The 16,151-nt window shown below is 42.3% G+C and overlaps 1 protein-coding gene across 4 annotated transcripts in view; it reads right to left on the bottom strand.

The window, feature by feature from the left end:
* Nucleotides 1-15,868, bottom strand: part of esrrgb (estrogen-related receptor gamma b) — a 39,236-nt gene extending 23,368 nt beyond the window's left edge. The window contains exons 1-5 of one of the 4 annotated variants that reach the window (XM_069686012.1): nt 15,686-15,868; nt 15,321-15,361; nt 14,884-14,911; nt 5,740-6,152; nt 606-731 (exon numbers count right to left, since the gene is read on the bottom strand). In XM_069686012.1, coding sequence (XP_069542113.1) covers nt 606-731; nt 5,740-6,152; nt 14,884-14,911; nt 15,321-15,361; nt 15,686-15,735 — 658 coding nt within the window. In that variant the 5' untranslated portion in view covers nt 15,736-15,868. The remainder of the gene's footprint in view (nt 1-605; nt 732-5,739; nt 6,153-14,883; nt 14,912-15,320; nt 15,362-15,685) is intronic. The other 3 variants (XM_069685996.1, XM_069686020.1, XM_069686004.1) reach the window with 3 other exon arrangements.
* Between the last annotated feature and the right edge of the window lie 283 nt (nt 15,869-16,151).

Below are 16,151 nucleotides of genomic sequence, written 5' to 3'. Positions count from 1 at the left end.
TATAGGACAGCTGAAGAGAGACAGGAAGTGTGGGGAGGAGAGAGTGGGGGATGACATGCACCAAATGATCGACAGATTGGGAGTCGAGCGTGCGATCAGATCTCCGAGGACTGTAGCCTCTGTACATGAGGCGCCTGCTCTACCCACTGAGCTAAAGCAGCGCCCCTTGCTAATGAAATTTAACTGCGTCTTTCAGGTTTGAACAATGCTTTTGAATTTTCCTGATCATGTTTTTTGTTGCGATACAGAAGACGTTTAATTCTTCAGATTATAATAAACGACACGAGGGTGAGAGTAAGAGTAACAGTTATGTCTCTCCTACACCTAACAGCCCATTTTAAAAACTCACCAAGGCTGGAGCCGACGCGTATTTCAATTATAGATTAATTAAATTAGAAAACGTCACAAAATAGTGGAAAAAATGCATCCAAGTTCTCCAAATACTCCACTTTTGAGAAGCAGTAAGAAGACATTTTTTGCGATTTTGCGCGATACTTGATACCTGACGATCACTTTTCTGTTGCTGCAAGAATCATCTCTTTGACTGTTCAGCACTATACATTTTAAAATGATATTTGAAGCTGAAAAAGGCGACAAGATTCTACAGTACTCACCTTCTTTCAACATGCCGACTTTAAGACACTTCATGAAGCGGCACGCCTGGCACGACTTGCGTCTCCTCTTGGTGATCTCACATTCGTTGGTGGCCGGACAGCTGTACTCGATGTTCCCTGCACGAGATCAAAACATGTTTCCTTTAATTCTGTGAGCAGAAAAAGGTGCACATCAGCAATTATGAGGAATTAAATTTTGAGTTATTGCTTTAAAAACAAAACACAAATGTAAACAACACGCACAGAAAGACACACACAAACGCACACACCTGTCCCAAGGTGACCCCGTGTGACACCCTGAAGGAGAGGAGGGTTTAGTGGCGTTTTGATGGGACGTGTAAAAAGCACCTCCCCGCCCTGAGTCCCACCCCCCTCTCTGATTCACAGATAAATTAGCTTCATTAATGCAGCGCGTCCTCTCCACCACGACCCCGTGCAGCCCATCCTTCTTCACCTAGAGGATGATGGGAAATCTGCCCTCCCTCAACAACACGAGGGTTAAGAGACGGACGCACAGGCGGGCGCTCTGCATAATGTTCTCCATGAAAGACCAAGAGCTGCTGTTAGACGTGCAGATCTGAGGCGCACGTATCATGTAGCAAAGCTGGGTGTATTATTCAAGTCTGTCTGGACGGCTGTTTCCTCGCTTTGGAAACATTTCTATGCAATTTAATCACTCGGCTCCAAAAAAAGACAGAAATGCAGACTTATTGAATTTAAGATCTGCCTGTTTTTCCCACCAGGTTCCAGTTAACAATTCTTTCAGGATCGCTTTTCGGGATTTGATTCTAAGAATCGAAACTCTCTTCCTCAAGTGTCCAACCTGTGATTGAATGTTTAAACAAAGTCCCATAAGTCCACTGATGCACTAATGGTACCTAAAAACAGCAAACCAGGTGTCCGTTGCAGTTCCGACCCCAACAAACACACACAAACAATCCCCCTGTTGGTCGAGGAGAAGGTGCCAACATTTGTCAGGATCCCTGGCATGGACGGAGCAGCAGGGTCACATGCGCGGCGAGGGGCCCGGCGGCTCCGTGCCAGGATGTTGGCACAGAGGCTGCGGCTGGTGAAGTCTTTTAACTGAGGGGGTAATACAGGACAGTGCAGCTGTGGAGACACATGGAGTGTGGAGTGTAGTGGCTCTGTACTACAAAGGAATATTTACAGCATGCACTATAGACTATAGAGTGTCATATTACACTGTTATAACACAACATTTCAATGGATTCGTTCCTTCTTCCACTTATAACTGTCAATTTAACTGCCACCATAACTTCCTGCCTACGTTTGTAGATTATATTGTAATATTGTTTTTCTTTTAGACATTGTCTCTTCTGCATTAACATTAAATTTTCACATTTTAGTTTTTTGTATTTCTCTAATTTGTGCTGTATTTTTGAAGCTATTTTTGAAGCTATCTGGCATCGTTTACTTCGGGACTAATAAAGTTCTGTCTTATCTTATTTAACTTTAACAGTATTGTTTCTAATTTTTGTTGATCAGTGTTGATGCAGGAAAAGTGACTAAATTTAAACATTGGGGTTACTGTTGATGCACACTCATGTCCCACAATGCATTGCACAGAGGAAATTTACACAAGAGATGTTGGAAAACCATAAAAACGTGTAATAAAGTTTGTCCTTTTCTCTGTACGGTTATATTTAAAGAGGCATTTCATATTCAAAGTTTGACTGGTGACTGGTGACTCATGTATGAATCATTTTGTAAAGTTTTTCAAAGATTTTATGCCTCATTTGTTTTTGATTTTAATATCGTCTGTCTGATCAACATCTGTTGTCAGCTGTTTGTAGCTGTGATCACATCGTAGGGAAGTAGTGCACATTAATATTAAGGCTAAATCATTACCTATTTACAATTTAGTGCGCTTTAACTATCATCATACACTATACACTATACTATAATACATGTAAATGGTAAATGGACTGTACTTATTCAGCGCTTTTCTAGTCTTTGCGACCACTCAAAGCTGCTTTTACACTACATGTCACATTCACCCATTCACACAGCGATGGCAGAGGCTGCTACGTAAAGTGCCCAACTGTCAATCAGATATCACATTCATACCCGTTGGCTATGCCACCGGGAGCAATTTGGGGTTCAGTGTCTTGCCCAAGGACACTTCGACATGTAGCCGAGGGAGCTGGGGATCGAACCACCGACGTTCCGATTGAAAGACGACCGACTCTACCACTGAATCGCCCCATGTAAGAGTCCAGTTAGCATATAGTGACATTAAATGTTACAATGGAACAGAAAAAAATACACCGATATCTTCTACGCATCTGCTTTTGTGCAGCACTTCTTCAGAGTTTTTTCCTCCTAATTCACAATTTTAATCATATTTTTATTCTAAACATTTGATGCAAAAAAAAATGTTATAATACAAAGTTTTTAAACGGTTTAGATCATTTCATTATCTCTATGATTATTAAAGGAAACATTTTCTACCTGAATGGATTAAAAAATAACCTGTGTATGTGTGTGTGTGTGTGTATGTGAGGTTGCATCAGGGGTCCACAGTAGTCTTAAATTGCCTGCCTCTAAAAGCTCGCTGCCGGCGTCCCCTCTTAGTTAATCAGCTCCTGTGTCCACCTTTATTCCTCAAAGGACGTTTCAACCACTCTCATATCCTTCCTTAACCTCTCTTATTTTCCCTCTAAATTTTGATATATTGTTATGCCATGCTATTATCCGCGCGCTCGTCTCCACTCAGGCCGGACCTCTCCTTGTCCTCCTCCTTTAGCGAGGCCGGGACCCCCCTCCCTGATTACCATTCCATTAAAGAGAATTCTCCTTTCAGTGAGTGACCACGTCCCCTGTCCCCCTGTCCCTCTGCCTTTTATTTGGAGGACTCCTCTTCATCGCTCTCTCTCTCCTTCCTCTGTTATTGCCCCCGATAACACGTGCCTGAGCCTCTAATTGGGCCCCCCCATCTCCCCCTCCTTCTTGGGTGTGGGTTTGAGGGGCCCGGGGGCAAAGAACAGATCCACACCTCCTCTCCTCCTCCTCCTCCTCTCTCGACTTTCTCCCAATGAAATGCCTGCCTCTTAATTACAGTCACCCAACACTGATTGTTATTGACTGAAGCTCCCGCGGCTCAGGACGAGCGACGGACAGATTAGGTTCATTATGGGCCTGTCCTCCACGAAGGAGAAGAAGAGGGGGGATCTGTGCGAGACAACACAAACCCACACGTGAACACTATTTACAGTCTGTCACTGTGTTTCTGGTCACATTCAGACACATGCAGCCTCAGTGAAACAAAGAAACAGTAGCTGAAATCGAGGTTGAAACACGTATTTGTATTTTTAAACACTGTGACCGGGACGTGCGACTCTTCCCTGATACATGGTGCATCATTTAAAAAATAGTCTTTTGTTTTTAGCTCAACATGTTGAAGCACTCCCTTCAAACACTGGCTGCGGCAAGTTTTGAAAGACTCATTTCTAAGTGTATAAAGAAATGAAATATTTCGGAGATGTTTTAACTCTTGTGCCTTTTGAATTGTTTTGGCTTGTTTAGGATGCCAATAACAACATCTGGCAAAAGGGACTACCAATGAAAACTAGCCTTTCAGCTAACTCAGCTAACATTTAGTTTGAATGTTACCTTCTTCTTCAACTTACCGTTAGATGTATTTAAAAGCCGTGTTAGTTTTGGCAGCTGTCTTTGTCTTAGGACGAAAAATGCTTCTTAGTTTAAGTCACATTTTATTCATTTTTAACCTTTATAGCTTTAGTCTACTTTTATTCGACAAAACTCATTTTAGTTCAGCTTCAGTCAATAAAAAGTCCTTACTTTGAGTTTTCTCTTTAAGCTAATTCAATCAGCCTGATACAGGTTCAATCTGCTGTAGAGTCCTTTCACATTAATTGTTTCCTGACTATGTTCTAATATAGATCCTCAGCTGAGGTTATGTGTGTATATGGAAGCTTCTGGAACGTAACGTTGCGCATGTAAAGCCACAGAACAAAGCAGCTACAGCAGCATACAGCACATTCCTCTCCTGCTTTATTTGCAGCATGTGTTGGTTTTTACAATAAAAACGTCTTATATAATCATCATGGCTTCTCGTGTAAACAGTCTGACTGAAGCTGACAGCCGGTGATCGCTCCTTTTTGTGCGCAAGAGGCGCCAAATGACGTGAGCACATTTTAGTCCCGTTTTGTCTCGTGTGTTTTTATCATCTAAGATTTCATTTCAGCTCGTCAACGTCTCGTCTTCGTCATGGATAAAAGGTTGTTGACAAACTTTTTTCCTTCTAATTTTCGTTAACAAAATCAACACTGATTAAAAGGAACCTTTTTTGTGTTGACGTATATTCAAGAAAACACCTGTTGGCCTTCAATTTAACACTAAACGTGCCTACAGAGAGCGTTAGAGAGCTTTGCCCTGAAGACTAGATTAATTAATGAGCGTGTTTATTAATCAGCTACATTCTTTATTACGTTGGCAGTAATTCATAATTATGGTTTCACAAACTACCATTATAAATAAGGAATGAATAAGATGTTTATATTGCTTAAGTTATTCTGAAGGGTTCAGACTCTGCCTGAGTGTGGCCTCTCTGACCTGCTGTCTGACTCCCTGTCTACACGCACAGATCCCACAGCTGACATTAAAAAGTCTGCATTTCTGTTTGCACCATGTTATCTCTGTCCAAGTGATTATTCTGTAACAGCTGCCACACATGGCAGAGTCCATGCCAGACTTACGATTCACATGCAGACGCACCAAAAAATCACAATCCAGAGCAGATTTACAGTCTGGGCCTTAATGCCTGCTGCAGACTCCAATAATCACTAGCACATAGTAGTGTATGTAAGAGCAGAGGGTTTGGTATCAGCACGGAGGAACACTTGGATCACATGAGAATGGATTCCTCATCAGGTCAATATGCTCTCCTGGCGAACTGTTATTGAAAAGCTAATAAAGAGAATTTAGAATCATTGTGAAGAAAAAGTTACAGCTGGATTAAAGAGGAAACACAGAGAATTCAACCTCCTGAGAAATAACACACACTTTAGTTATTCTCAGGTTTAACTGAGAGACACTGGAGCTCAGGTGAGCAGGGGAAGTTGTACGAGGAAGCAGGATGTACCTTGTATCGTCCTCTTGAAGAAGGCTTTGCAGGCCTCACAGGACGCCACCCCGTAGTGGTACCCTGAAGCGATGTCGCCGCACACCAGGCAAAGCCTCTTGGGAATGGCGTTGAGCATGTACTCGCACTTGATCGGCGAGTCGTCCGGCACACCTCCGGAGCACTCCTCGTAGCGGCGTAGGCAGGCCGCGCCGCCTCCCAGCATGCCCGGGTTGAACATTGGCGGGGAGTCCAGGGCATGCGAGTGTCTGCCGCCGTTAATGTAGCCGCCGCTGGCGTCTGAGTTGCCGCTGGGACTGTGGTGGCTGCCGGTGTCGACGAGCGAGGAGGACGGACTGGAGGGCTCGGTTTTGACGTAAGAACCACAGCTGGAGGATAAGTGTCGGTCCTCTGAGGGCATTCTGTTTAGCAACCTGGAAAAAGAGACACAGGGAAGAGAGCTGGAGTCAGGTTCTGAGGTGAATCTGAAACAACAGAGAGGCCGGTTTACCTCACATGCAAATAAGCACAGATTTCCTAGACAGCCGAGACATAAAGAACCCTGCATGAGAGTAAATTAACATCAGAAAACTGCAGTATCAAGGAAATCATCCCGACTCGTCTGAAGCCTGACAAGACGTACCGATCGTTGCTTTCCTCCATCATCGCCTGATCACTGTGCGAGAGATTCATCAGCTGTGATGGAGCGCTCCAGTCCATCCGAGTTTGATAGATTACGTTACAGACGCGACCATTTATGTGTTGGAATGCCAAGTGATATACTACAGCGGCTTCTTTCTCTCCGGCAAAATGGTAACTAACGAGCATGTCAACAGATGCCCCATACATCTCGCAAACAATGCCCACAATTGGTCGGCTGCCAGGAGTAAATGAATGAATGAAACTTCAGGAGGCTGTTAATGGACACAGAGAGGTGTTACACTCAGCATATGGAGCATCATGGGTAATACATGACCCAATCAATAGTCCCGGTTAGTTTGCCAAAGGACGGTGCCGGGTTACGCCGGACTGAAGTGAGAGGTTTGAGAGAGGTTGAGGAAGAGGTGCTGACCTGGGATTAAGTTCCCTCATCACACATTTTACAATAAAATACAGGAACATGTTACTTTTGTACTTCTGAATACACTTTATTAATTTATGTGCTTTAAGAGGGATTCCTCCTCTGTCACTCGTCCTTAAGTTTCATCCTTTTTTTCCCATTAAAGGCCTATTTGGGAGCTGTCCAAATTGGGGGTGTAAGGATAGAGGGAATCGTACGTTGCAGATAAAGGTGAAGACTTTTGAGGACAATTTATGCCTTAAGAAAAAACTAATTTGATTTGACTGGAAATGACACGATTTTTAGGCACAAGCGGAACGTTTTCAATCACTAAATGTGGTGAAAAACTAAAGTTACATGGTCGACTTTTTGCGTCGCTGCACGTGGTGCTAAAAATCCAAAAAATTGACCTTAAAAAGAAAACAAAGTGCTTTATTTGCCATGAAAAGTCACAGCTAATATTGTTGTCCTATAAGTCCACATTGGCTGTGAACCTGAAGCATTAAATAACAGCGTCTCCAGCTGCTATTCTTGGACAATAACTCCTCATGCCTCTGTGTGTTGTTGGACAGAAGCAGTAGCTTCAATAAAACCCTCTCAAACAGCATGAAATGAGGCCCGTCTCTGTGTGTAGCACTTCTGCTTCTGTCTGTCAGAGTTGAAATTACACAACTTCTTCCCTCCATGTTTGTGCGTTCGGGGGTGAGAACAGTGGAAAGCCATGTGAAGAATGTCTGACACTAACAGGAAGCTAAAGCTAACCAGTTACCCGGGACGGCCCCTGTTTTCAAATTTGGTGCTGTGGTTAGGACCCTATTTTCCCCCTGTTGCCTCTTTGCATAAGTGTTTAAATAAAGCCATGAAGTCATCAGGCCCTGACAACATGAAACCTCCCTTTTAACTGCTAACGGGTAGGGGTGCAGCGAGGAGGAGGAGGAGGAGGAGGAGGAGGAGGAGATGGCCTCCACCCCTGGGTGCAGATCAGATCTATTGATCCTTTTGCTTCCTTCCTGTTCCAGATGAAAAAATAAACCCTCCTCTTACGGGTCCCAGACATTCCTTATGCATTTTTAATCAGGCGGGACTGTTAACATAGTGCGAGATGGAGCGATACAGCATTATGTTATAATACAGTGTGGTTTATAAAAGATTCACAGGGCTCACGTTAAATCTTGTTAGCAATCAGCGCGCACATGCAGTCAATTGGAGGGTGTATTTTCTCCCATCTGAGGGAATTGGAGGGAGCGGCGTGCTAACAGTTAATACATCACCGCAGCCAGATAGCGGGATTCCCTGTGGGATAGTACGTTGTGGCATATGTAAAAAGTAGTTCATTCCACACTTAGCACACGGTAACGCAGGGGAGATGTTTTTTGTTAGCTTTAATGGAAATTTCTAATGGGTCCTTTCAAATCTGTCGAAATGAAATAATGGCACGAGACGCCAATTCGCGCCGACAGAAATAGCTTCATAGTTTCATAATTTCGCCCCCTCCTCTTATTATAAAGAGAGTTTTCCAAGCGCAGCCTGACTCTCCTCAACCCGCCCCGCTCCCTTGGCAACACACACACACACACACACACACACACACACACACACACACTCAAACACGCACGTTGCACCTCATATCTAATGGGGTAGTGTTTGCTCCGCCGCGCAGAAAAATGGTACAAACGGAGCAGACAAGCAAGACTCATCAGACAGACGTGAAGGTCACCTGCCGTCTCCGCTCGGCTGTTCTTAGAGGCCCAGACGGCCCCACAATGGACGCCTCGGAGCAGCAGACGCACAGGTTTCAGTCTGTTCAAGCACACTGAGAGAAAGAGTGCGAGGGCACGACTCGAGAGCTGTCCTCAGAGCCTGACACGCTGCTCATATCAGTGAAAACTGCTCTTTTTTTGATTTAAAATACTTTTATTTTGGAGCCAAAGTGTGATGGGTGTGAAAACGTCCCACCAGAGCTGCTTAAAATCTGAAATGTTTGTGTGTGCATGCGTGTCTGTGTGTGTGTGTGTGTGTGTGTGTGTTTTGGCATGCCTCCTAATGCTGGCAGAGTTGCAGATCCCCTGCTTCCCTACATAAATCCTGAATCCATCCACCTCTTCTCTAAACCATAAAATATGTCTGCAGCCTCCAAAATTCTGCGCCATAAATTTTCACCAGCAGTCAAAAAAGAAAAAATAAGCAGTCACCTACAATAACCTCAGGCTGTCCCACAGATGAAGGGTTAAATATCCCGTTCTCCATATTTTACTATGTATTTTCCCACCGAGGGGAAATATTATTGTGGAGCTCGGGGTTAAGCTTGTAGCAGGGAACGCGGCGTAAATCACCGTGCTGAACACACAGCCGAACACGGAAGCGCAGAAGGACAGAGGCAAGGAGCCATGCATGAAATTAGTTCATTAATCTTTCTATGATAGGCCGTCCTTGTTTGGGGCAAACTCTATCAGCTTTAAACGGAGTGCCCCGTCCTGCCTGACACATAGATTACACTGCGAGTCCGCAGCCGGGGTGTCTGGGAAAATGAATGGTCACGCGAGCGGGAAAATGGGGTAGCGCGTGTCGCCCGGGTGTTAAGTAGTAACAACAACACGCGCGTGACACAGCGTGGGCACAGATGAAGGTCAGCACAGAATGTGTGCCTTAAGATGTAAATGTGTGATTCATGCCCTGCGGTGACTAACTGTTTTTAGACACAGAAATGAGTCAAAATGGGTTTTTTTTTTGAAGAACTTTAAAAGGTGATTTCTTTTTTTTCAGGATGGCAACAGACATTTTTGTTCAAGTCTGCAGGCTGTGCACGTCTTCATTAAGTTTGGCTGTAAGTGTGAACGCCTAAATCACTGCCTCTCAGAGTTACATGTTAATATATTCAATTTCAGTTGCTACCTATTAATAACAGTTGTGTCACTAAGTCTCTTAGCTCAACTAATCAGTGTCTTTGCCTGTTTATTGTGGATCAGTTCCACTCAATCAGTCTGCTTTTAAACAGACTCAGAGTCTCATATTAACCTTGGTGTTGGGCACTGAGGTAAACGCTCTTTAAATATGTTTTTCCTGTTATTATTAAATAACTGTTATAATTGTTCTGTGCGGTAGGTTTCCGGCAAATTTCTTACACATTTATATTGTGTGTTTTTTGCATTCTATTATGCTTTCTCTAATCTATGTTCCGGTATGTGTGCATTTTATGTTTCCTCTGGCTGCAGGACATATTTTCCTCCTTCAAAATAAAGTTTAGGCCTGCAGATTATTTGTTAATATCTTTCTAAATAAAATGATCGATAAATTGTCGGAGGATAGTGAAATCGCCATCACAAGCTCGCAGACACCAAGCTGACTTCTTCATAAGTCTCATTTAGCCAAAAACAGCAGTCAAAAAGATACAAGATATAAGAAATATAATTTCAAAATTAAGATGATTAAATTAGTTGATTAAACTTTCTGAATAATTGTCGATTGTCTTAAATTTTGAGGTTTAATTCTGAGTTAATGTATAAAGTAAACTCTCACTTTACTACCTGATCGAGGTCCACAGCTGAAGAAGGCCATGTGACAGGGCTGAAACCTCTGACAATAAGTAAGAAGACTTTACGTTTACTGCAGACTCATGTTCATGTTCATGTTTGAGAACTTCTGTACCATATCGTTTTTTACTTCATTACAAAATCTTTAAAGTTACCACTCCTAAAGTACCAGTACAACGTTTGTGTGTGTGTTTCTGCTGTCTCTCTTACACACACACACACGCTCGTAGACAGCAAACTTCCAGCATATGGCCTCTTCAATGTCACTGCCACGAGGAGCGATTGCATAGATTTCCCACATGGATGATGTCTCCTTACCTGGAGTATCACCCCCCCATCTACATACACGTCCTGCACCTCCAGGAAATTGCTCTCCCTGCAAAGTCAAACACACCCCTAACTGCCTTTTAAAAGGAGACAGCAGAAGAAGAAGCAGAAGGAGAAGGAGAAAGAATAAACGAGCGGAGACTTAAGCCGTCATTGGGAATCAGAGGGGGACTCATGAGGGACAGTTACGATATTGATTTCATAAATAAACAGAGATGGCCATCGATCCTAATGTTATTTTGCATTTCAATTACTGCCCAGAAACATAACCTTCAAACGTCTGCTCCTCCACAGTAATAACATCCACTGATAATCACCAGCCAGTCTTGTCCGCCGCAAATTGGCTTTTCTCTCCATCTCTCCCTCTCTCTCCCTCTCTCTCCCCTCTTTTTTCTCTCTCCTCCAAATGTGTAAATGACACAACTTTGCATTTGCCTAATGGTATTAGGGCATGGGCTGAATTTCAAGTGCGACTCAAGCTGATACAGTGAGCGCTCCGGTCAATTGACACAATGCAAATGAACGTGGTGAAGAGGAATTAAGTTCACAATGTGAGACCTCGTGAAGCTACGATGAGGCCCATTAAATTAAACATGCCGGCTGACCCACACTCCATGATTAGACGCACTCTCTCTCTCCCAGTGTGTGTGCGTGTGTGTGTTAATTTCATTTGATCAATAAAACAAACTCTTTCTGAGAAGTCCGCTCTGCAGCCTGCATCCGTGAACGCCACACTCATGTTGTGATTGAATAGCGGCTGCACAGAAGCGTCCACCTACATCCTGATGCATTCAGAGTCCTTGACAGGCCGCCTAAAGGATGCATCTATATGAAGAGGGGGGTCACGCCATGTAATGAAGTTATTTCTCCCTTCATGCCGTCACACAGCTCCACTCTAGAGCCGGCCTCTTATGCAGCAGCCATTAATAAACGCGTCAGTATGAAGGCTTGGGAAACAACAGGTTTTTTTTAACTGTTTTTATCTGCGGTCGTTTTTTCTGAACTTCTAAATGAAAACTAATCTGGTGTTAAAAAAAAGAGGAGTTGGAAGGAAGCTGCATTTTTCCCCCACAATACAAACGCAACACAGCACCTGCTCCCTCCATCCGTCAGTGGACTCGGTGCGGTTCCCATCAGAAACTGTCAACTTAAAAAAGGATTAATTACAACCCTGGTGCAATGTTTTATATTCTCATCAATTTTGGCACCAAATCGCACCGTGATAATGTTACTCAAAGCGCAGCGAGAGCTGATTTAACGCAACAGAAAGTGTGCTGAAAACAGCCAACTTTGTCCACTCACAGGAGTGATTAAACAGACTGTAGGACAGCGGCCTTCACAGGGAACAAAACATTTCTTCTCATGACAACATTACTTTAATTTTTACAGTTTCTGGCACACAAGAAAGTACCCACAATTATCCGTAACATATCGAATATCGGCTCGTAAATCCCGCAGAAATTACCATAACGCCAGTGAAAAATGACGTACGGGTAACCAACTCCAGGATAAAGGCTCAGCGTTTAAATATTTAACTTTAAAATAATTTACATTCATTTTTCACATTTTCATATTCCCAAAACATTTCTCTTGATTTCATGTTTAACGCGCCACTCGTTGTCAAGAACAACAGATCAAATAAAAGGTTTTACATATCGCAAATATAAATCATTTGTTGGACTGTTTTGTTTTCATAACTTTCTTAGACAGACACTGACAAATGTACACACAGTGTGAGCGTGTGCATAACTAGAATAATAAAGGCCGATTCACGGCACGATACGATGATGTGTTTCTCTTAACAGACACAGTCAGGTGTTTCCATGATGTGGCTCCACTAAAATTAGACCTCAGGTCAGTGTGTGATTCTTTGCTCTCATCCGTATGTACGTGCACGTGTGTGTGTGTATGTGTCTACCATTGTGTCTGTTAACGTGTGTGTGAGGGTGCATACATCTGAGCGCATGTGCTTATGCATTCCTGTGTGTTTGCTTGTGAAGGGCACCTATGGGAACAGCAGGTGGGACAACTTATTAGAGCCGACTGAATATAAATATTTAACTTGTAAATGATGCCGCTATTTAAAGGAATAGAAAATACAGTGTTTATGTTTTATATTTATATATTATTTATATAGAAATATTACTTTGCATACTGTGAAAGGAGTTTCTACCATCAGAAATTTTCTTCGCAAACAGTTTTTGAGCAAATATCAAAGGGAATGATTTTTTTCGCCAAGAATTTCAGATGATGTCACCTGACAGAAAAGTACTTTAATCTATTAATTTTAGAGACTTTTTTATGTGCTTTATGACACATTTATGCTGCAACATATTTGGATTTTGACAACATCAGAATGTCTCATTTCACAGCACATATTTTGTGCCTGATACAAATAAAGTTCTTGAATTAAATTGAATTCCAATTTGGTTTAAAAAACACACGAGTAACCGTGTGGATATTTTATAAAGATCAAATCATAATTTCCAAACACCAAAATCTCTTCTGCAGTTAAAGTATGAATATATTATTATGTATGTACAATTAAAATATTTAAATGTTTACGCAGAGTAAACACTGTCTCATAAAACATCACCTAATGTTATCTTTAAAAAGGGTCAAAATTATAAATGAGTATATATTTATTTATCATTCATATTAATATTGTCAGACTCCCGATCAGCTGAACGAGTCTGTTGGTAGACGACTGTATTTGCCTCCTCAGCAGAGCCGTGGCGTGACAGTTGGACACTACAGTGCTGGGACCTCTCACCTCGGGCTGCTGGGGTCATGGGGTCAAATGTCCTCAACAGGTTATTAATAGCTGTCTCTGAAGACAGACCTAGTTAGTGTCACATAAAGCTCTCTGCTTAATGTGACACTAAATACACAGATTTACTGTATGCAAATGATGAGCTAATACTTTCAGGTGTTGGACTGTGTGAACGATTCACATTTACTGTGTATTACATTTTGATGGCGTTCTACTAAGTGTGTGTGCAAACTTCCTACAGATTATAGTATCTACACTTTTTATTTAATGTGTTAAATAACGTCAGAAAATGCAGCATTGATCTGATCCCTGTAAAAAGTCACTTATCATGTGTTTGTGTGCAGGACTTTGAGGGGTGTTTTGGTGCTGCCAGAGAGTCATGAAAAGTGCCGCCTTATGAAATGTGACCCAACGGTGCTGCATTAAACAGCTAACTACGAAAACATTACACAATCACACTGCATGCATACATTCACATATACTGTATAAATGTATGTATGCATGCATGCGCACATGTGCTAACCACATGCATGCTTTTGTGTACGGCTACATATGCAGGGTATACATGCAGATCATGCAGTCCCACAAGCACAACACACACACATAGACTAACACACACACAATATACACGGTGAGACCCGGTCCTCAGTCACAAAGGTTAATAGCCTCATATTGTTGCTGTTGTCTTATAATTTAAATTCGGCTTCAAACATCTTTAAAACATAAACACATATTTTCATTGAATGGATGCAGTTTTTACTCTTTCAGAAAACTGCTGATTCTGCAGAAAAGAGGAGCTCAGGGTTGTTGGTTTTTTTCCAGCTACTCTGCAATCTGCACAGGAATTACAATATTGAATGTCAAAGACTTAAAGACTAAACATGAAGCAGATATAAATTTAAACACACTAAAAAGAAATGAAGCCCTGCATATGTGACAACTCAAAACTACTGATACATTCTCTAAAAGCTTGTGGTTAAACATTTAACTCTTGAATTAAATTTGATCCATGTCATTAAATAAATGTACATCCTGAGTATTTACATACTGCACTGTGGAAACAGTTGGAATTGTTAATGATGTCAATCTCACACCCTTTTGTTTTCCTGAGCAAATCTAAAATAAAACCTTACTTGAATGAACGAAAAAAAGATGTAATTTTTTAATGAATCATTCACTTCCTTTAAAGTGTATTAAATCTACAGTCTCCGTTTTAATAATAAAAACCCATCTAATAAAGCAAAACTAAACTAAACAAACACAGGCCGATCTACTTTCACTTGTATGAGCTGTTAAATGTCCTGAGTCTAAGCTTTAATGTAGCTAAATTAGAACGCACTTTAACATGGCAGAAGTTTCTTTGTCATTCGTAGAGAGCAATAAGAGTCCTGTAAAAAGTGCTGAGCAGGTTAAACCTTTACAATCCCATCTACAGCTTATCATTATGAGGATCCCAGTGAAGGGTCCTCCCTGACCAGTCATGGTTGGTCAGGAGAGGAGCGTCTTACCACGCATGCAACGAGAGTAGGAATTAAAAGCTAACGGCTTGAGGTTTGACTGGACTTAATTATTCCTGACTGTAAAACTGCACTAATGAACCAATGATCAATGAGAATATGAACATGCAAAGTGTGCAGCTTTTTAATCCTATTTAAATAGAATTAACTGCATTTTCTTTACACACACTGTTGACATTATAAAGTCCGTATTTGTCGTTAGTTTCAGCATGATTAATTAGATAACAAACAACATAAAAGTAATCCACGCTTTTACCAAACACAAGCATTTATCTACCCCTTAATATAAACTCTAATCTGTCTCTCAACACACACACACACACTTTCACTCAGGCTGGGCGACAGTACAGTCACAGTTTGCTCTCCCTGGGACACGGCCGGACGCCAGCGGCTGCCAGAGGATAGTCGTCTGGATATCGTCCGCATTAATCTGCTTCTGGCTTTTCCCTGCGGCTGAGGTTAAACCCTGGATCCTGATGCAGAGCTACACAGCTGTAGGGCAGCGGTCCGACCTGGACTCCCTGCGGGCTGCGCTACTGCAGCCTCACTAACACTACTGAGCTCTGCTGTCCCGCACAGAGGGGAGGTGGAGCTGAGATAACACGAGTGCTCCCTGGTTTTTCAGATAGTTTAGTTTACGCATCAGATTTAAGGAGAGTTTTTCCTCGACTTTTTTAAAGAAAAAGGAAAATGCTTAAATAAACAATTAGGAGGTGGAAGAATTGACAAAGAGAAAATATGTGTAAAAAGATGCACCTACTGGTTGTGGTAGCAGAGAGGATCAGGGATGCACAGTTCGGAAACATCCATCAGTCCACGTTAAGCATTCCAGTTGTTGCAATAAAAACACAGATAAACAAACAGCTGGGGAAGAGCTGGAGGAGGAGATCACTTCCTAAGTCTCCACATATCTTGAGGAAATGTTGCTCAGGTGTTTTCCTGGGTGTTGTCTCCCCTCCCTCCTCTGCACACACACACAAAAAAAAAAGTAAAAGAAAAACACCTTCTGCTCGGCCCGACAAACTCCAGTCTGCACAGGTGCTGCACACTCAGGCTCAGGAGGACGAGTGGTCAGAGGAAGAGAGGAGGAAGACACTGAGGTAGAGATGAAGAGAGGAAACAGGAAGTGAGTGTAAAGAAGGGGAGAGAAGATCAGGGGAGGGATGGAGAGAAAAAAGAGAGAATAGAAGATAGAGACGGATGGATGGAGAGCAGCGGTGGTGAGA

Source organism: Semicossyphus pulcher, unplaced genomic scaffold, assembly GCF_022749685.1.
Source record: "Semicossyphus pulcher isolate SPU_LCO1_2020_fin unplaced genomic scaffold, fSemPul1.0.p SCAF_11, whole genome shotgun sequence".
In the NCBI taxonomy this organism is placed as follows: Eukaryota; Metazoa; Chordata; class Actinopteri; order Labriformes; family Labridae; genus Semicossyphus; species Semicossyphus pulcher.
The sequence above is the reverse complement of the archived record's forward strand: the minus strand, read 5'-3'. Positions and strand labels throughout refer to the sequence as shown.